Here is a 23,009-nt window from a genome sequence, read left to right on the forward strand (position 1 = left end):
AGTAACAGTACAGAGGGACATTTTCATTTACAGTAGTGACAAAGTGACAAAGGAGGAATGTGTAGACATAAGAAAATTGTTTTTGTACACTTTTAAACAAAGGGTGAACAATTAAAAGGTAAAAATATATATCATATCATTCGAATTAACAAAGGAAATTTTTTTTTTTGGCTAATGTAACGTTAAAAAAAACAACCGTTACTGTAACTTGCCGTTAGGTTGCTGCGTAACCGTTAAATAGCCTCAGTTAGCAACTGACGATGCAAGCTAGCTCACCGTCCTGTAAATCACGGCAAGGGGTGAGAAAATATTCAGCTAAAGAAGATACCCTTATATCCAGTGTTGTCATTACGTTAAAGAGAGAGAAAAATATCCTGCCGTCTACAACAAAGACGAACCCGACTCACCATAGTAAGAGGAGGGGATGTCCGTCTTTCTAGCCATGGCACTTAGTAGGACAAACAATGCAGCACTGTCGTCTTGGTTTTGGAGACCGCATATGAGAGTCGAGGTGCACCGCAGTTGTTGTAATGCCTTTCCGCGGTCCTGTCGAGAAACAAACACGGCAGCAGCGTCCAGAGGTCTTCTTTTGGTCTGAGGATGCTTCGGCCACGCAGCTGAGCGTCAGTCGTGTTTACAGCGCGACGTCATTAATTATTCCAAAAAGGTCTTAAAGGAGACGCTGCACACCGCGGGCTGCTGCTGCTGCTGCTGAGCTGGCTGTCCTGATACCTTTTGTTTAGGATGTGATTTAAAGCACAGACACACGCCGTTTTTGTGCAAGTTTGTCAGCTGACATGAACATGTGTAGGATTTAAATCAGTGATGCTAGAGAACAGAGGGATTAATACAACGTCTGTGGCTGCAGGAATAGTGGTTAATTCAAAGTATTTTTTTTTTTGGTTGATAAATAATGCAGACAACATTGGAGCGAGTATTTCAGGGTGGCAGTGAAAGCTGTCCACGCCAGCAGAGAAACACTGACCCCAGCTGGGTTTTCTGTGATATTGCAGATCTCTCTCTCTCTCTCTCTCTCTCTCTCTCTCTCTCTCTCTCTCTCTCTGCGTCTTCAGTTTGAACTAGTATTGGTCGAAGCAATCATATCCTCTTCTTTAGTTCATGTACAAATATAATTATGTAAACATAGCCTCCATTGCAAGTAAAACCCCTGCAAGTAAAATCCTACTATAAGTAAAAGTACCTATCAGCTTGCAGCTTGTTGTAGTTAAAGTATTGCAGTAAATTAGATCCTTAAAAAATGAATATAGAAGAATCAGTGTTAGAGCAGCATGATACTGTTGTACCTGCCTGTAGGTGGAGCTAGTTTCAACTACTTTATATAAAGTTATCTTATTTAGTTCAGTAGTTCCCAACCTCGGGGTTGGGTCAGATAAATCTTTTAGATTTTTAATGGGAGAGGAAAGGGGGGGGGGAAATCAGTTTTGATACAAAAATATGTTTTTGTTTTTTTTACTTTTTTTGTGAGAAGTTTAGAGGGAAACATCACTATTTGATGGAGCTGTTAACAGTTCATAGACATCTGAAATGTGACCCCGACTACACACAGTTTTTTGTAAGACGTCAAAAGCCAAAACGTTTGGAAGCCACTGGTCAATATGCTGTATTTTAAGAGCTTGTTATATTATCCATTGTGTGAAATCTTCATCTGGAAGTTAACTAAAGCTATATATATTGGAGTAGAAAGCACACTATTCCCCTCTGAATTGTAGTAGAGTTGAAGTGTAAAGGAGTAACAAATGGAAATACTCCACCACTGGTTTGAACAATGGCATGTTTTTCAAGTTTTTCACACATACAGACATACACTGATTTGGGGTTTTGAGAGTCCATTATGGTGACTTTGGCCAGGAAGTGGCAGCAGAGGCTGGAAATCATATACGATAACTGGGGGATAGAGCTGCATGCTTTATCTGTGACAGCTGTAGTCAAAGGCCTGGATGTTACTAGAATTACATTCCCCAAATATTATCTCTTCCTAATGTCAGAATATCTATAACATTAATATTTCATACCTTTAAAGTATGACTGGATTAGGAATTGGACAGGTAATTTGTATTAAACACTGACATCTAAGAAAATGATGTCTATCTTACTGCTTTGTGGATGAGAGTAATGAGAGCTCAGGTTGCCAAAGGCCAATCATTAAGAAGGGATTGACTTTCCTGGGACAGATCGTATGCTGATGTGACGGGATTACTGCCAGTAGCAAATCAGAATCACATTATTGCCAAGTGAAACACCGTGAATATAGAACAATTTGTCTAAGTGTCACACGTCTAGCACAGTGTTTTTTTTAAATACTTACCTAGATCTTTTTAAAACAAATAACACAGAGATATTAGCTGGCATGGTGTGTCTGATTCAAAACACAGTGAAACAAATTATACATTAACAGAGAAGGGGACACTGCAAAAAAACATATATGGTCAGTAGACACAGTAATAAAGGGATTGTTACTCAGTTTTATGAATTTATAATCTGTCTTTTGAATTTATGTTCATTCATGCCTGATGCAGTTGGGTTTTGATACTATAAATAGATTGATACCACATCCAGATGGACCCTAGCTTTTTATAGCTCAGTTAGTAACATACTGTCTTGTGCTATGGTCTTTGTTCATCAGAGACATCTTATTTCATTTCATGTTTTACTTAAACAGGGCTGAACTCTACAAAACAATTAAATTCAATTAAATCAAATCACTTTATTTGTCCCCAAGGGGCAATTGCAGAGGCACATAGAGTAGCATAATTAATAAGTAGCACAATACAGGAAAAATGTAAAACAAACATAAACAGCAACAGTGTTGATTTAGTGTTATGGATTGCATAGTATACAGTACAAAAACAAGCTATGCACATAATGATACTATTATAATAATAATAATACTAATAATAGTGCAAGTGCTGTATACAGAGTATACAAATCGATGTAGTTCTATAACATCGTGGATCATTGGGAATTGAGGAGCTGAACAGCCGTGGGGAAAAAGTCGCCCCCCTCCTTGGTGTCCTGCAGCCTGGGCAGAAAGACCAGTGTCCTGAGGGGAGCCAATCAAATACAGGGAACAGAATGTGTTAGGGGAGAGGGCTCTGACAGGGAGTCCAATAATTTAGAACAGACTCTGTGCTCTGCAGGTTGTTCTGAAGGCTGATGGAGTGGAACCAGCAGGATAGGGAAATATCATGACGCCCTTTGGGTTCCTTGCTAACTACTCAGGAGGATCTCCCTGTGTTGTTATTGAAGATTGTGCCCAAGTAGAGGTACCTAGGCACAATTGTTGATAACCTTTTGAAATTAACCCTGTACTCCTCAACTATCTCTATGGGCTTCCTGTTGATAATTGTGTTGACTGTGGCAGCCAGTTTCCCTCTGCTTGTTGAAGAAGGTCACTACCATCTCCTTGGTCTTGTTCACATTAGGTCCAGGAAGGAGTTGTCACACCACTCCACAAAATCATGAAGAGCTGAGCTGTGGTGATGTGAGGGCCCTGAAAGCAGAAATTGGGAGGACTGAGTCGTCAACAAATTTGACCATGTGACAGCTTGGCTCAGTGGACGTTGAGCCATCAGTGTAGAGGATGAAGAGCAGGGGTGAAAGGACATAGCCCTGCAGGGAACCAGTTGAAGTGTGTAGGAGGTTGGAGCACACTCCATTGGTGAAAAAGTCCACTGTCCGCAGGATTAGTAGGTCATCTAGGTGGAAGTAGGCTGTTTCTTAGAATGAGTCTAAAGCTGTCAGACATGGGCAACTAAGAAACAGGACTTTCTTAGCAAAAATGTGTGCCTACAGGATGTTGAGGAGTCTGGCTGTGATAATGAATGCTTTTGCGTTGTCAACCCCTGTCTGCACAGTATGCAAAACTGGGGTGGGTCAATCTGTGAATCTGTTGCCTTGATGATGTGGTTTTTGATGACCGTCTCCATAGCCTTCATCACAGGAGAGGTGAGAGCCATAGGCCTGAGGTCATTCAGGACCTTGATAATACCCTTCTTCGGTATGGGAATAACTGTGGAGTGTTTCCACAGCTGGGGGACGATAGAGCTCTGGAGCAGGAGCTGGAACCCCCCCCCCCGCTCAGCTCAATGCCTCAGGGTACAGCCACTGATGTTGGCTGCTGTGCTGTGCTCACTTTAGTCCTCTTTAGGGCTCTCACCACATCCTCTGTGTTTATAGAGAGGGCAGAGTCACCAGGTTTGAGTGTGTTATGTTATCACGTGTAACAAGGTCATGCAAAGTATTTGCTCATTGCCACTAATCTTGCATAACTGAACAATGACAATGACACATTTCATAGGTGAACTGTGTTCCCCACTAAGAATAGCTATATTTTAGTTGCCAGCCCATCTGCTTGTCATTCAGTGAAAATGATGGACGCCAACAGCTTGCTAATTACATAATCAACAGGGTGTACAGCAGATGCAGTCACAGTTTGTGCTGTTTTGGTTTTTCAGCCTTTTCCACTTTCAGAAACAAAAGGTATTTTTTGTGTACAGCAGTTCTCCTTTTGCAGTTTGGATAGTGAATGATAATCAGAGGCAGAAAAAGATGTACCCAACACAATAACCCTTTTTTCCCTTTTTCATTCAGTGGTTACAATTGCAATCAACCTTGCTGACTCCTAAACATTGTAATCCCCCAAGTCCCACCATAAAGGAAGTGATTCAGTAACACTTCACCAGAGGCATTGTTGCATAAACAAGTGTGATGGAAATTTCAACTACAGCTTAAGGTTTATGTATTTTGCCACAACACTAAGCAACATAATACAGTTAGAATAATACATACAATTTATTAGGTTAATATTGCCTTTTTACTGCCTTTTGAAGAAAACAGGTCCAGTAAGTGCTGTCTTTTGTTTAAGTAAGTTCTCAAATAACATCTAGTATATCACTCTGATATGAAAAGTCACTAAAAGGTAAGTTATGCAAGGAATCTGTTTCAGAGGTATTTCTGCCCTGCCAACAAAACAATTCTGGATGAAACTGAGGATCCTTTTAGTAATTGTTTGTATCTTTTTCCATAAAGATGGATAATATGGCACAATTTAAATATAAGATGTAAAGATGTCCAATACACCATAGAAACCATAGAGCCAAAATGATCACTTTGATTAATCAATTAGTTAATAAGTTGAACAGTAAGTTAATCAACATCTGTTTTGAAAATCAGTTCATTTTTAATACAATTTTTAAACAAACATGAGTCTCTATTAAGCTATTTGAGATTGTCAATGTATGTTTAGGCAAATGTTGTTGGACATTTTATAGATCAAATTATTAATATAGAAAATAAGTAATAACATACTGATAATTAATTCAGTTTTGGCCAGGGAGATGTTACCAAAGCACAGGTATAAAGCTTAAAACTAATATTAAATCAAACCTCTATTTTGAGCCAAACTGAACCTTCCTCTGTAACAGCTGGCAGCATGGTGTAACATATGTTTTACCACTCTAACAGCACATTACCATAAGCAGTTTTGTTTGCTGAGAAGGTAATTGTAGTCCCATGACTTTTAGTCTTAGTTTCTTGACAGACATCTACACTTATAATGAGTAAAAACATGCTTTGGGCACAGTAAACAGGTGCAAACAGAGGTGATTATTTCACACTTGCATTGTATTTGGCTTAGCATAGTCGTCTGGCACGCCGCCGGATAGAAGGTTTGAGTTAATTAAAAGTGGTTTTGTTTCTCAGACATTTACCTCACTCATGTCGATGTGTGCTCCCCGGAGCTCTGTTTTGAGATGCATTTGACACCTTGGGGACACCTCTAATCAAAACAAACAGACTCCCAGCTACCTAATCCTCTGAATTTACAATGATGAGGAGCATTGTGAGGCACTGTTCCTCAGTGATACAGATAATTTGGTGATTAAAATTATTCTACCGATAATATGCCCATATGGTGCCATAGAAAATAGTGGGCCAAAGGAACATGGTAAAAGTCCTTTACAAAAACAAATGTGAATATTGCATATTGCATATTTAATATACAGTATAATCTAATATTCCTATGACCTGCAACTGTTTCTTTTCCATTATTCTGTTCAGAACACAGTGCAGTGCATTTGATTATTTTCATGTATTTCTCAGCTATTTGACATCTCTGAATTCTGCAAGATTTGTTGTATTATATTCTGCAAAATATATTTTACTGTAACAGAAACCCAAAGGAAAGATAGTGTTATCTTCATCTCAGAAACCTCACACAAGCTTCTGTTTAAACATGGAACTGAATTTAAATTTGCATTGATCGATGTCAAACCAACAAATGACTTGGCTCTATAATGGGCTGTTGTTTTCAGAAGCTTAGATCAGTAGATAACTGCTTTACTGTTACAAAGTTAAAATAAAAACTAAAGATGATCAGGCCATAGTGCATAAAACTCTCAGACTTCAGAACAATTACAATGGTAGACTCATCAAGCAATAGGTCATAAGCAGAAAAACCTGTATTAGTGTCCATCAGTATGACACCTGATTATCAAGACAGACAGATGATGCATTCAAGTACACCATCCAAAATCTGTCAAATCAAAAGCTTGTCACATGAAGTTTTTTTTTTGTAATTGATCAAAAAACGAATACGGAATACATGGTATTTCATAAATAAACATACCCTATTGTTCCTTAGTGAACATCAGAAAAAGATATGGGATATGTTATTAAATATGACATCTCACATGTTATAGTAATGCATTCATTTTTGGGACTGTTGTTGTTCACATTTATGAACATTTATGTACTACACTCAACAATTGTAATATTTCCATGTGGCTCGGAAGGCGGCATTCGGAAGGTGGTATTTGGAAGCCAGCGCTATGGGCAGGAATGCAAGCTCTGTGGCTCAATATTTTTATTAATACACTAAAGAAACATGTCTTCTGTAACATGCTAAATTCATCTCACATGTGATATATATGTACTTATGTGTACTTTTTATTCTGCATTAGAAAAATACTGATGCTACTTCACTGGTTACCAACCTTTTAGGCTTCTGACCCTTTATAACCAAGCATACCTGTGACCCTACAGGCTGCATATGTCTACGCACTGTGAAAAGTTTAACCAAATGCTCCATTCTATAATGTACAGTAACATAATTTTGTGCCACAGAATTCATTTTTCTTCTTCTTTCCTATATTTATCATCTTGTGTTATTATCAAAACTATCTTTATAATCAAAATTACAATGGAATGGAATCTGAACTCATCTTTTTTTTATATTGTCTCACAGTGTACTGTAAATTAGTTGTATAGGACACTATACAACACTGTTGTTTAATATTGCACAGTATCACATCATATTGTGTCATGTTGCGTTATGTCACGTCACATTGTGTTATCTTCTTGATCTCATCGTCATGTATCACATCATATCGTATCACTGTATCTGGATTTCAGATAGATGATGCATAACTGCAAGCTAATTAATTGAACAAGGCAATTGTATAAACTTGTGTAAATCTGGGCCAGAAACATAAAAGGGAAGACATGCTGTTCAGTTCCCACTGTGGCTTTGAAGTAGGCTACCCTGATTTTTCTTACAATGAATTGTGTGTTGTTTTTGAGATAATTCCAACAAAGCCAATGAACTGATACATTTCATTTTCTGAAGTGAGACTTGCTGAGAGGAATGACTCGGACATGAAACACATTAGAAAATGAGCACAATGACGCTCGCTCAGAGGGTGCCTATAAAAAGACTCATTCCCATCTTTTCCAGCACCTCACGACTAGATTACAGCTTCCAGCAAATCTGTCTCTCATGAGGAGCTTCAGCTGCTCAGGTTACCATTCAAAATTGCTTCTTGTCCTTACATGGGTTTTCCTAAATTTACTTTAGTGACAAAAATGATGGTTCACTATACCAAATACATTTCTGTGCATTATAGTCTTATCACTGATGTCATCTCCACAAAGAATACAGCTCCTCATCAACTGGGTTGAATTCCATTAACAAACATTGGCGACCAGCAAATCCCTATAAGTCCATGGTTGCATTAAAATGTAAGGATCAACTTGTCAAGATCTATCAGTAGCATTATGACAATATCAGGTTACTGAAAAATATGAATCACAAAGTTTGAAAGGGTTGTTTGGCTACAGTAATATTGGAGTTGTGATGATTTACAGAACTATTATATTGATTCTGTCAATGACACAATTCATAAGAAAAACACTGCCCATTTTGATCATCAAGACTGAATGTATCACTAGGCCAATTGAAAATAATTGTGAATCTGCACAAATACAAATCAATGTGCACTGTTGAGAGACAATTAGCTCAGACAGTGTATGAAAAAGTATAAAGGTATATTATATCAAATATATGCAGATATACAGAATACACATAAAAAGAATTCGTCCTTGAGAAGCACATAATCCTTAGTATAGGATTTGGTATTGGAATATTACTGCATGTTCTACATTGTAATAATGTTATGTGTGTAATCACCATCTCATGAACCCCCAGTGAACCCTGAAAAATGAGATGAGCAGGGAAATAGAGTTGTTTAGGACCATGAGGAGCGCAGATCTGAGTGAGGGCGTCCCTGACTGTAGAGGGGAGCATGGTGAAGAGTAGTGGAGCGTCGCTGCGCGCTGATCCCGGTGCTACCACCGCTCAAGTGTTGCATGCTGAAGAGTCCCGACGCTCTGTGACAGCTTTGGCTCCGATAGGACGAAGGCTCGCACTGCCTTTGAAAACGAGGGGAAATGAAGATGAAGATAAGAATGGTAATTATGAATGAGACCTACAGGAAATATCTCTGTAATGTTCCTTTGTGGGGAGCTTTTGTGCTTTTGGTTGCTCAGAAGTGAGCGCAGACTGAGAGCTCGGTCATGTACTGTGACCTAATTGTACTTTGTGATATTTCATGTCATCTTTTACAGTAGCCTATAATAATCATATACGATAATCCTGTAAGAACGCAGCCGCATGAAGTTTCTTTTTTTTCCGTAGGGGGAAATAATTATGAAACATGTTTGAATTACGCCTGGTGCTATTTTTGCACCATTTCTAAAACATGTTGATAGAGCATGTTGTGGCACAGCTGACATTTCATTTGCAGCCTAGCATGAGGAAAGCACAGCTGTTATTACTGTGTTGCCTGTCAAAGCTGGCATTTATTATTATTATTGTCGTTATTATTGTCGTTGTTATAATAATAATAATAATAACAATAATAATTATAATAAAAATAACAACAACAACAACAATAATAATAACAACATTAATAATAATAATTATTGTTATTATTATTATTATTACTATTAGTAGTAGTAGTAGTAGTAGTAGTATTTCTTGAGCAAAAATCTCGAATCTTATGGGCAGTTTTGAACTTAAACTGAGTGCATTTTCTTAATCAAGACTTATATCTAAATGTTGTTTTAATGGTTATTTCTTTAAAACTTGCGTGTGTCTCTCCAGTGCCAAGGGGTTGGTGGCATCATCATAATCACAATGGTTACCAGTTTTATGTTGATGTACAACAGCAGCTCTGGTGACAGACCATCTGCGCCATCACCACAATCATCACCATCTTCCCACCGTTTACATGCTCCTGCTTCAGCTATGAAAAAGCCAGAGAGACCAAAGAAACTTCCAACATGGACACTTGAAGGGTATACAGGTGTTATGGATCATAAGGTAATTATACACCTTCTGCACACTGTCTGACAATCTGTACCCTTATGCATTTTTACAGAAAACAATGATGTGGCAACTGGTTCTTCCTTTGAAATATTTTTCAGTGCACATGATATCTAAATTACATGGAAGCTGCTAAAGAGGTGAAAAGGAAGCAGAAGATCTGTATTATAATTGATGTTATTTATGGGGGCTATGCCAGTATTTTGTCTTTTTTTGAAAAATAAGAACCAAATCTCTAAAGATAAAATATTCTGGCAAGTGGTGCAGGTTAGTGCAAGGTCTAAACATTCACACACCACCACAGAGACCATGGTTAAACATCAGCTTGGTCATGTGTTCCAACAAAAACAATTGCAAGTGCTTGGAGTGAGGGATCATGTTCTTGTCAGTGCAGTCTTGTCTTGCATGGCATCTAGGGCAAAGGAATGAATATGGCAGTGTAAAAGTAAGTGGTGACTATTAAATGTTTTGGAGGAGGCACATGGAGGGGGAGTGACAGCAGAGATAGCAGTGACCAGGGCAGCAGCGCACAGGAACTGGTTATGGGAAGAAAAAAATGCAGGAGAAACACACATTCAGTCACATTCAGTATCTCTGTGATATGCGTTTGGATACTTTTTTTCTTACATTGATTTAGAGCTGCAATGATTAGTCAATTTATTGTTTTGTTCCAATATATATTCAATGAATTGTCAACTATTTTGATAATTGATTAATTGTTTTGAGAATTTATGTTTAGACCTCTATGATAGAGAATACCAAAGGCTGGGTTGGGATGTCATCTTGGGCTTCAGAAAAGAGTAAATTACATGGTTAACCATTTTCTGATGTTTTCAACTAACTGATCAATAGAGAACTAACTGAGAGACAATAATTCAGATTCATTGATTATGAAAATAAAGTGGCACAATGGCTTTCTTTCAACATGACAGTAATGTTCTTGCTATTTCTCTCCAGTCAAATATATAAATATCAATATTTTTTAAAAAGGGAAAAAAGGGGTAGGACTAGAAGCGTTCTTTACTTCATCCTACACTCTTTCGAGCATTGGATGGTTGTTGTTTTGTTGTCAGTCTAAAAGATTTTTTTCCAAAGTCATTTCTGTCTTGTCATAATCCACAGCCTGTTTATTTAGTTTTGTTAACATGTTCAAAATTTTTAAAAAAGTGTGTCTATTACATATGAAATATGTCTAAGTTATGCCCACCCACTCGGTCGCATCATTTTGTTTTTGTTTTTTTATCTTTAGTTAATTCACACATGTACAAAATGCCAGTTTAATCCATGCCATTGTTATATGTTTACATTTCATTTGTATTGCCATTGTTATATGTTCAGTGAGTTCTGTGTGGTAATTGAAATTGTGTAGCATTTCCTGTTCATGAGGAAAAGCTAATACAGCCCTACTGTCTGATGTGAGGTCATAATAACAAATACTCTCTGAAACACTGAACTGAATAGCTCAACTCACTGTGGAGGTACCATCACTAGAGCTTCTCTGTAATTTACTCAATTCATAATTAATATGTCTGCCATGAAACATTCAGTGACAAAAGCACTTAAAACGGTATGGATTTTTACTGGAATGCTAGACACCACTGCTGTAATCTTTTGGTCATAAAAGCACCACAGTCAGTGTTACTGTTCAGACCCAGCATAGTGTTACAGACAGCTCATTCAGATAGATAGATCATTCAGACAGCGTACTGTCTCCCCTCAGTAAGAAAGATAGTGAGACAGCAGTAAAATAAGATCAGATAGACTTTATTGTCCCAAAGGAAAGTTGTCTTGGACACATACAGTATTAGCTGTATAAAAATACAAAAGAATGCAGTACATATATACAGTACATACACAGACTGTCACCCATATTCATGCACACACAATACCTATAGTACATGCATACACCATCAACCAACAAAATGTACACTGCCCGTCATACTGTACAACACACCTGTAGTCATCATCATAGTGTACATTATATGTGAAGTAAGCTGCCTCATCAACAAAGAGCTGTCATGAAGTGTGCATATGTACAAAAAAAGCAGTGTTACAGGTGTTAGCGTCTGGCTAGCTTGCTAGTTTGATGGACAGGGGGAACAAAGGAGTTCTTAAAGCAGTTGAGTCTGCATTGATGCATTTGCCTGAGGGTTGAAGCTGGTACTCAGGGTGGAGGACATGGGTGTGGTTTAAAATCATTTAAATCGGCCCTGTCTGGTGATTGTTTAATCAAATACAGCCTGGAGTGTAGGATTCTGCCTGACTCTCATGATTTACATGGCTGTCTGTGTTAGCCTGGTAATCTAGGCTTTCAGCTGTACACTGAGGATGCCAGACCAGGCTGAGATGCTATACTGCAGGATGCTCTCAGCTACGTTATGGTTGAAGAGGAGCAACACTTTTCTGGTTGACACCAAAATCCCTCAGCCTAGGAAGTATAGCCACTGTTGGACCCTAGTACTTCATGTCAGTTTGTTGTTGATGTATCTATAACCTATCAACTTGGGCTATTTCCTGATCATGGATAACCACTGGTGAATAGTCTGCAATGGATTTGAGATCAAACATCATCTCCTTTGTTTTCTTAATGTTGAGGTTGAGAATATTGAGGTCTGGGCAAAGCTCTGAATCTCATGTTTTTGTATAACTGTGTCTGATGTATTGGACATGAGAACCAGGATAGCTGTGTCATCAGAAAACTTTATCATGTGGTTGTTAGCAGTGCTGCATGTCCATTCACTGGTGTACAAGGTGAACAGGACTGGGGAACTAACGTATTCCTGGGGGGCATTAGGTGCTGATGGTCAGGGGTTTGGACAGGGTCCTGTTCACCCCGACTGCTGGGTGTAGTTGGTCAGAAATAAGTGGTACCACTTAATAGTGATGGGGTTGACATTACTCTGCTGCACTGTTTTTAAGAGAACATGAGGCTGACGTTTGTTAAAGGCTGAGCTAAAATCTACAAACAACAATCTAACGAAGGCCCATGGATTCTCAAGGTGTTCAGTCACTAAGTGCATTGTCACATCAGCAGTGCTTCTCTGGTGTGTGTATACGAAGTGGTAGGGATCAACGTAGGTAGGTGTGGAAAGGACATTGCATTGCTCAGGCAGCACTGGAAAGATGATTTGGGAAAGAAAAAAGCACAGTGTTGGTTACGGTTCACCTTTCACCGTTTAATAATTAGTGACATGAGATTGCGAGAGTGGACACGTCTGTCTTTCTTCAGTCAGCCAGATTCTACGCTTCTGTTTCCTCTGAGATGTTGTAACCCTCATCAAATCCTTTTAAAGTAATGAAAAAGAAATATTAATCCAAAGATTTTTCACTGGTTCTTATGAGAAATTTTTGCGGTTTAGGCACTTCATTATTCACAGTCTCTCATTACTGTCCACCTCCTCCTGGCTGATGGTTGACAGGGGATTCATGATGGATCCATACTGTGACATTTTCACACTGCTTACTGTCATTCTACCCCCCTCCCTGGGGGCTCCAAGCTCTGTTGCTTCACCCTCAGAAAGAGCAGGGCAATGACTAACCAGAGCAGACCTGCTGTAGGATCTGCAGAGTGGGTGGATCCATCTGTACAGTTCCCTTCAGGGTCATCTGAGGTCTGCTGCTGCTGATGCTGCTACTGGAGGGAATCTTGGCAACATTCACACAGCACTGGTGCACACATGAAGACAAGCCAGTGCAAATGCACAGACACACTATTAAAAATTTCATACCCTCATCAGAACCAGGGATGTCTGAAAATGTGATAAGGGCTCTGTCTAGTGTGCCTGCTGGACCCTGTTTATGGCCTGCATTAACATGAATGTGTATCTCAGGCTGTGAAAAGGTGGGTGGTGGGTTGTGGCTGCTTCGCTCATTAATGCTTCACCCAAAAGCACACATTAATCATTAAGACCGTGTTGCTTCACGTGGCTGCAAGTTAAAGGTTAAATGTCTTCCCCTCAGTACTTCCAGTGCTTAATGGTGAAATGAAAACTGCGGTGTCTACTGGACAACCAGACTTCAAAGTTATGGTGCATACTTTTTCGGGATATTTTGAGGAACTGGCTCAGCGTTCGTTATGTTCCTCTGGCTTCTGGGACGTCTGCACATTTTTGTGAGATGTCTTCCTCTGGTGTTTATTTCTTTTTTGACAAGCTACAGTAATTAGAGCTGTGGTTTGTGAATAGACTCTTTCAAAGACACACAGACACACACACACACACACACACACACACACACACACACACACATTTAAACACCTCTACAGACACTCTTTTTTTTCCCTTCACTCCTCATCTTCTCTCCCTCTCTGATGTTTTGCTGATTCCAGTTAAAGAGATGTTGACCTTTCAGAACTGTCAGCAGAATCAATCTACATTGGCCTTTAGATGCGCTCTAATCACAAAAGCTTGAGTGAGAGCATGGATGTGGGTTGTAAGACTGTGCTAGTTTATGATGTACCTACTTATTATGGGCAATACCTGTCTGTGCTCTGGCCTTTAATGCAGTCAGCCACTGAGAAATGGGTGTCATTAGAAAAAAGCCAAAAAGTCTCCTGTCTACACTGATTCCTTTCTATTGTTAAATTTGAAGTTGTCTTAAGTATGTCAATGTACAAAGGCAACTTTGAAAATTCCCGGGATATGCTCATTTTATTTCCAACAGACGTGTTTTATCCTCATTGTCCTCCTTATTAATTCAAAATAACATTAAACCACTTGGCTAGATCCAGTATGAAGTCATGAATATCATCTTCGTGGTAGATTCGTTATTGCCCACCAGCCATGATGGAAAACAGCCAAACATTATGTCGCATCTCCATCAATTTGCTGCTAACAAGGTTATGTTCTCTGAGGCGCAGTCGTCCCCTTGTCTCTCTCTCTGTCTGTGACTGATTGGATGAAGAAGAAGACAGGCGCCTTCATTATCTCGTCTTTATTTGCTCAAATTGAGAACAGAGCAACTTGAATGTGTGTCACCAGGAGGAGCTTAATGAGATGTCAACTGTCAGGAGGAATTCCATGTAATTAATTGGTCTCTGAGAAAAGGAAGCAGTTCAGACCATTAAAACCGTGACACCACGCAACAGGTGTCACTTAATCCACCTGTGCTCTCAGTCAAGGCAGTGGCCTTTCTTTTCTTCAGAAAGTGTTCAGTTACTTTCAGGATTATGATCAGCATCTAAATTGTTTGTGCCACCATAAGCAAATACAAATGTTTTCATTATCAATTAATCTGGTGTTTATTTTTTCGATCAATCCATTGATCATTTAGTCAATGAAATGCAAACAAATTCTCAAAGCCCAATGATGGCTTCAATTTTTAATTTTTTTTTTATTTGAATTATTTTTTAGACTGACAGTCTAAAACTTTAAGATATTCAGTTTACTATCACATATGACAAAGAACAACAGCAAATCATCACATTTTGAGGATTACTTGACTAATTGTTGCAGCTCTAAAACAAACACAGCTATTGTAGGTTTTCATGTTGGCCCACTACAGCTCATATCATAGGATGTTTGACATTAAAGGATAAGGCGGGTGTTTCAAACATTTCTTGTCAACAAATCCCATGAAATTATCCAACTAACAATACTGACTGTGTAGCCAGAGCTTGATGTGCAGTCATTTGAGTATTCATTTGAATGTGGACACAGTAGTTTGACATTCACACACGCACAAATCCTATTGCTATAAAACATAAATGAGCAACTGACGAAAAGTCCCCCAAAATATTTCCTCCCATCATTTGCAAAACAAAACCATGGCTAGCTAGTTCATGAAGTTAATCATTTATTTAGGGAATTGAAACAAATGAGGTTAAGGCTAAGAGCCACTATTGAAATATGGACTGTGTGGCACATTGTTGCTTTGGGGCTGTATCTGAAATCGCTCTCTTGTTCACCTTTTCAGTACTCTCTGTACAAAAAACACTCAGCAGTTTTCTCTATAGCGATCAGTAAATTGAGATTTAGGGACACTTAACTGTCATCATCATTATGGGTCATCACTGACAGGTGCAGCTTTCTACAAGTCATTATAGTGTACATGGCATGGACTACACAGAAACTTTTAGGTACATAAAAGTGCATAATTTTCACCCTCAGACTCTGGAATAAAATGACTAACATATAAAGTACTATCTGACATAGCCATGGTCTTTTCATGGGATTTGTTGACAATGAGAAATATAGAACAACACCAAGCTTATCCTTCAGATCTATGGTTAGTTGTGGCAATAGGAGCCTTCTTTGTTTGTTTGTTCTTTGCTCTGTCCTCCAAATAGCTTAACCCTTCCAAATGTTTTTTTCCTGGGGGTTTGTACTATCTGCCCCTCCTAATCTGAAAGGAGTGTAGGCAAAGGCTGGAGGTTTAGATGCTCAATGGAGGCTCTAGTGCAATATTAGAGGCTGATTGATGGGGTTTGCTCTGAAAGCAATTATGATCCTGTGTTCCCCTGGGAAGTGTATAAACAGGATCATACTGATGAGTCTGGAGTCAGTGTGTGGGCGCGGTAATTGACTGGGACTGGTACCAGAGCCATATTCTTGACTGTATATTCTTCTGCTGTTCATAACAGCACAGCTCTCTTTAACTCAGTCGTAGTCAAATCAAAGTTTACCATATAGCCTTGTAAGGTAGTTGTCTTTATAGATTGTGTTAATCCTAGAAAGTGTCTTAGTTACAGGGTTATGCAGTATTGATCAAGGTAGACAACACTCTGTCTGCATGATAAACTGCAGACCGCATTCATATATGGGAGTGAACAAGTGCGAGCTGGTTCACAACTCAATAGACTACCGTGGTAATTCAAGGCTGAGTTAAAATCCTATCTACATACCTGTAGTATGAATTTTATTACACTTTTTCATTTATGGCTAGCTTCCTGCCTCCTGAAATATTCTATATCTGATTCAGAAAGCCTTTTTTTGCTGTGATGCAGGGTCTATAAGGGTCTATTTACCAGTATTGTTGGGCTGTTGGAAACTTGGAGAACTGGTTCTGAGGCTTCAGCATCACTGTAAAGGATGCTTTTAACATTTCACAGACACTTTCAACTATGACACAGGCCCTGCAACCTTCAATTGCCTTTTATTAGTTTAACACATTTAGTGATGATGAAAAATAATTAAAAGTTGTTTGTGAGTAATTGTTTTGACAGTGCCCGAAGGGAAGAATTCACTCAATCTGTTGTACATGGAAAAAGAGATGACTAAAAAGGAAAATGACTGTGATTTTTTTTCCTCAGCTAAGGCAGGGAGGGTGTGTTTGAGCAGTGAGGCGTGTAATTCGCTCCAGACTACCTGTTATTGAGGGAGGGGGTCTGTGAACAGAGAGTGCAAACACACTCCAACAGGAAATGGGCAATGTGGTAGGGAATGTAAATACCTATTCCTCACTGCATAGAGATGGTGAGAGTGTATGTGTGTGTGTGTGTTTGTGTGTATAGAGGGGATTACAGCTGGTTTTGGATCTAGACACATTTTAGGCAGTTGCAGCCTCTTACCAGAGAAACGTGATTGCATTACATGGTGCCACATCAAACTCTGCGTGGATTTAAGGACATCCCTAGACACAATGCAAGTACACACACACACACACCCACACACACACACACACACACACACACACACACACACACAAAGCAGTGATTGAGTATGGGGTCACAGACATAATGTGGGTTATAAATATAGCATTGTGAACAGCATAGCCTGATTTTCAACTGAAATTGGTTCTGTCAAAGATAGAAACACACACACATGTACAACTGTAAAAGCATCTGTAAGAAGATATTAAATTGTGACAAACTTCACTCACTTTCTCAGTGAAATCCACCTCCAGATGGATCCGAAAGGTGCACGTGATCCAGGCTTTGTACTCATCCAGCCGCGTCTCACACACACACACGCACGCGCGCACACACACACACAGAACCTGATGAAGTGTGAAGCTCAGAGCACAGTTCAGAATGCCAATGTAGCTCTCTATTAAGTTTGGGAATAATTCATGTGAGAAGTCGCTGGGCTTGTGCTGTCAGATCATTCAATCCAAGCTCTCCTTTTTCAACACTGAAAACCCCAGTGGACACAACAACATAAATACCTACTAAGTATAATTCAAGCCAGTATTACAGCCCTTGCAGCATATACATCTTTTTAAAGGTTTATGCACAATGATCCTCTGGGTGAACTGGACTTTGTGATTGAGCATACCCCGACCATTATAATGTCAACATCACTGAGGCTGTGTTTGACTGAATAATGGCTTCTGTGTATGTGTGACTTTCCTGCAAAATAAAGGTACTGCATAGAATAGCCTCTGCTCCACGGTCAACTATAATAATCTGCAGTGCATTTGAACAATAGATACCTGACAGAACAGCCCAGTATCAGTCTGGTTGCTTGATTCACTACCAGTTGCACTTTATTCACATCTTGTTAAGACACAGATGATATTAAAGGACAGGGTATTAACTTTGATTTGAGATTGTTTTCAACTGAAGTATCACTGTGTGTGTTCATCAACCTGTGAATATAAATGTAAGAAGCCTGAAATAAAATGTGAAGTTTGGGGATCTATAATGAGAGTTACTATATATATATATATATATATCAAGTTTGTGAGAAGTGCCTTTGTCACAGCTGTTGTATTTGCATGTGTTGCTTTACAGACTGTGCTGAACTCTTTCAGGCACCTTGTTTTTCTCCATATTTTAAGTTGCAGCCAAAGAAAGTAAGACTTGACCTTGAGCAACAGGTTGCAAGTTAATCCCTTTGATTTGTTGATACTTTTTAAATCATGTTTTCAGGAATACTCAGGTTTTTATTCTCTCTGATGATATACCATACTCTGTTGGAGTATTTCTTTAGGCTGTCACATTTTTAGTGGCACTATAGGAAATATGCAGTGTTTTAATTCAGTGATACTGAGCATGAAATCCCTGTTTCACAACCTTCGTTTAATATCCTCTGAATCTTGACCTTTCATCTCCACAGCCTCTGAGGATGCACTGCACGACTTGTGCCCTGGTGACCAGCTCAGGCCAGCTAACTGAGAGCAAGAGGGGAGAAGACATTGATCGCTCTGAGTGTGTCATCCGTATGAATGATGCTCCCAGTGTTGGCTATCAGCGGGACGTTGGCCAACGCACAAGCTTACGCGTCATAGCTCACTCTAGCCTACAGAGGGTACTGAGGAGCCGGCAGGAGCTGTTTAACGCTAGTCAAGACACTGTGTTCATCTTCTGGGGACCAAGCAACGGCATGAGACGAGATGGAAAAGGCCACGTTTACAACAACCTGAAACTGTTAAAGCAACTACTGCCCAAACTCAATGTCTACATCATTTCTCGGATTAAGATGCAGAAGTTTGATGAACTATTTAAAAATGAAACAGGAATTGATAGGTGTGTCTGTGAGCTATACTGTCCAAATAAACATAAAACTGGCATATGAGTTTTAGTCATGTGGAAATGTGCAGATAACAGAGAGCATATTACAAGTGCTGCAACTTCTGCACAGTCTAAATATATTAATTTTACTATCATATATAAAACAGGAAATCTTCAAATCCCCATATAGTGCCACCACAAATTCTATTTTGATGCCATTTTTCCAGTCATTGCAAGCTCTTGGATGGTCATTATTTACTGATAAAAAATTGAAAGAAACTACATCCTCAAATCGAACATAGCCATACAGTATAACACTCAGAGTACATGGCATTTTCAGCTTCAGTACACCTAGTCTAACAAATGTGTTTATTTTAAAATTACAAATATAATAATGTAACTAGATTTTTGTGTGGTCCAAATATATAACTTGAGAAAAACTCAAACAGCTGCTATTCATCCTAACTGAAATAAGTATTTCATGCACATTGCTGGAAGAGCAAGACTGCTTTCAGGTTAAAGATGTATAGAAATATAAACCTATTGAGACGTCTTTTCTTTAATAGCAGCAATCTTACAGATTTAGAGCAAGATAGAGGTAGAATTCTTTCTTTTCATGATAAATTTGAAACATGTACACATTTCTTGCTTTGCATACAGATGACAGTTTCATGTCTGTTTTCATATGTGATACAGGTGTATAAAAGAAGAACCAAATAGATAAAGCCAATTTGCCATCTGCATGTGAACAAGCAAGTGCTGCATTTGAAAGGAGATTACAAGCCTTCATGTGACCGTAGCCAGCATCAGAGTTAATGTTTTACTCACTCATATTTCCTTTTCTGTTGTGTACTAATCAAAGCAAATATTATAATTATGAAACTGTACCTTCTTTGCACCCATGTCATCTACAGTATTTCCCTCCTATATCTGAGGTTGAGTAATTTTATTTTAATCTAAAATAAGGGTTTTCATCTTTAATCATTTTATCTCTTGGATGGAGCATGTACTCCAGCTATATTTATGCACTATATGAATTTGGATTTACTCAAAAAAGGTGGATCTCTCTTGTCTTCCAGGAAGAGTTCCAGCTCCTGGCTGAGTACTGGCTGGTTCACCATGGCCATAGCCCTGGAGCTGTGTGACAGGATCAACGTGTACGGCATGGTGTCCCCCGACTCCTGCAGGTAGAATCAGACACTTTTAGTTGCTTTCTAGGATTATAGGTAGCAAAGAGCAGAATACCAATATGGGCTACAAGTAAACCTGGCACCAGAGTGTTTGTTTTACAATTTTTTGTTATCTCAACTTTATTCAAATTTGTGAATCTATTTAAACTTCAACATCTAAAATCTATTAGTCCCCAGAGGGAAAGTCATCAAGGTGAAAGTCTAAACACACACAGTCATGAACTTTGACAGTACACAGGCACAGTAAAAACTTCCTATAAGTTCACATAAAGCACAATGAACAGTACTAGTCAAAAATGTGGACACACTGTCTCATTCAAGGGAACAAGAAAGTGTATCAAAACTTTTGACTCATAATGTACATCAAGTACAAGTGAAAACATAACATAAAATCTCGAGTACAGCCAGCTGTTCATCAGCTATCCATTATATGAGCAGATTGCCCATCACTGTTGCTTCACTTTGTGTCATCTGCTTAGGTTGGGTTGTGCTTACCATGTTCAAGAGAAGAAATCTTTTGAATGTCACACTAATGAGATTCTGTAAGTGGAAAGTTTCTAAAAGCTCAGAGTTCACTGATTGTGATGTTTGGTGATGATTTAGAAAATACCCAATCTTGCAGATGAAAGCATCATCATCAAGGACTTTTGGCATTGAAATACAAAAGACTTACATCAGTACAGGTTTTTAGAACGGGAACAAAGCAATGTCCATTTTTATTGTCAGTTTCCTAGCAACAGTGTTCACATGACTTCAACCACCTGAATGCCAAACATATGCCTTGACTTCTCTGCTCAAAGATACAATGTTCATGAGTTCCATTTGAATTCATTATAACTGTAGACAGATTATAACTCCGTTGCACATCAGGAAAATGCCACTACCATATCAGATTTCTCACCAAAAAATCTGTTTAACAGATGAAAAAAAGATTTTGAAAGAATTTTCAGTGTGTCACTGCCTGTTGGAGTAAATGTGGCAACTAGTGCATGAAGGCGAATGGATGGTCTATTGTGATGCAGCTCCACTCAGTTATCTACTGACAATACGGGTGTGTTTCTACATAGAAATTGCGTCTAGTTCATCCTTAATGATGTCTTCAACTTGCAATAACAATATAACATTTACTCCCTCTTGTATTGCTGTGCAGTCATGCTGGCAAATGACTGATTTTAGCACCAGTGAAAATATACATCTTGACATTTTACAATACATTTCACTGCCACAATAAGCATGAGTACACAACACAATATAGGCTACAACTGTTTCACATGCCTACATAACGTTCACTACAATATTGAGGAATAATATTGTTCTCACATGAATTTACAAGGGTACACAGGACAGTTTGGCACATTTCGATATTCATAGAGAAAGCAGGCTGGATTGAAGTGACTCTCATGTGGCTGAGTCTTCCACTGAGCTTGGTGTGACTGTGAGCATCAGAGGAATATGATGGTGTATAATGAACACATCTGTGCGTGCAGATTCTTCTGATCTTTCTGTTTTTCTTTGTTCCTGTCTCGATTTCTTCCCCACTGTGACTTGCTTCCTTTTCTCCCCTCCACCCCTCCCATCACATAATTATCACCACGCTATTTTCCACATCCCTCCCTCACACTTTGACTTTCATGCCTTTTCATACTTTGCTTCTCTCTGTTTTCTTCCCCTCTTCCCCTGTTTAGATCCCCCTCCCGTCCCTCGGTGCCATATCATTACTATGAGCCCTTGGGAGCAGCCGAGTGTTCCATGTATCTTTCCCACGAGAGAAGCCGACGTGGAGGCCACCACCGTTTCATAACGGAGAAGACAGTGTTTGCAAACTGGGCCCGAACCTTCAACATCCACTTTTACCAGCCAGACTGGAAGCCTGCTGCTGGCATCATCGGCATGAACATCTCATACACTCCGACTGTATCCTGAGACTCACACAATGTCCACACAATAGAATATGTGTGTGGACAGTTTCCAGCTTGCAGATTCCCTGTCTGGCCAATAAGAATGCCTGAGACAGCAGTGGGACAGAACAAACTACTGTAGTGGCACTTAGCTTACTTCCTAAGCAGCTTGGCAGAATGGGATCATTGCATAATAGAAGCACAAAGCCTCAACATTGTTTTGGAAGTTTAACTATAATAGGGTGAATTTAATACTGGAATCAAAGCCATAGAGGATGGCTCAAGCGTGTTTTTTTACTCTGCATGGAGCTGCTTTAATAACGTTCGAGCTATCAGCAAAGAGACAGACAATGAGGAAGTATGCCACTGCAATAATTGCAGTGTGATTGGTTCATTTTCATAAATTAAAATTTAAAAGAGATTCATCCCTTTTTATATGTAGAAACAGAGCTGTGGCTGAGGAAAGTGAGGTTATGATCTCTGTTCTGTTTCTGTTTTAATGACCTGAGAAGGGGGTTAGACTCTACAGTTACACATTTCAGAGCTGATTGTGATATTTTTAGAGTCACCATCACCACTTTTTTACACACTTTATTTATACATGCATCCCTTCTCAATAAGGCAGTATTAACAATGCAGACAATAACACAACAGAGAAGTGAGTGGGAGTTATGGTGACACAATGGCAGACTAGAATAAAAAACAATACAAACAAGCAAAAATAAGAAAGTATAATTTTTAAGCAATCCATTTAAAACAAGTCCTCTCAATTTGAAGACAGATCATGACCAAACTGATCCCTCATCAGGAAGGCAACCTTCTAAGCTAACAGTAAAGCATAGCAAACA

General features: G+C 39.0%; 2 protein-coding genes across 2 annotated transcripts in view; one reads left to right on the forward strand and one right to left on the reverse strand.

The window, feature by feature from the left end:
• Nucleotides 1–444, reverse strand: part of slc44a5b (solute carrier family 44 member 5b) — a 33,442-nt gene extending 32,998 nt beyond the window's left edge. Inside the window, 1 exon segment of the mRNA XM_053322953.1 lies at nucleotides 408–444. Within this exon segment, the coding sequence (XP_053178928.1) occupies nucleotides 408–444 (37 nt within the window).
• Nucleotides 445–8,751: 8,307 nt separating this feature from the next.
• st6galnac5b (ST6 (alpha-N-acetyl-neuraminyl-2,3-beta-galactosyl-1,3)-N-acetylgalactosaminide alpha-2,6-sialyltransferase 5b) lies at nucleotides 8,752–22,186 on the forward strand. Its single transcript, XM_053322954.1, has 5 exons — nucleotides 8,752–8,766; nucleotides 9,461–9,679; nucleotides 18,679–19,088; nucleotides 20,153–20,260; nucleotides 21,949–22,186. The coding sequence occupies exons 1-5, from the start codon at nucleotides 8,752–8,754 to the stop codon at nucleotides 22,184–22,186; spliced, it is 990 nt and encodes a 329-aa protein (XP_053178929.1).
• Nucleotides 22,187–23,009: the final 823 nt, after the last annotated feature.

The sequence above is a fragment of the Scomber japonicus genome, chromosome 7 (assembly GCF_027409825.1).
Source record: "Scomber japonicus isolate fScoJap1 chromosome 7, fScoJap1.pri, whole genome shotgun sequence".
NCBI classification, from domain to species: domain Eukaryota; kingdom Metazoa; phylum Chordata; class Actinopteri; order Scombriformes; family Scombridae; genus Scomber; species Scomber japonicus.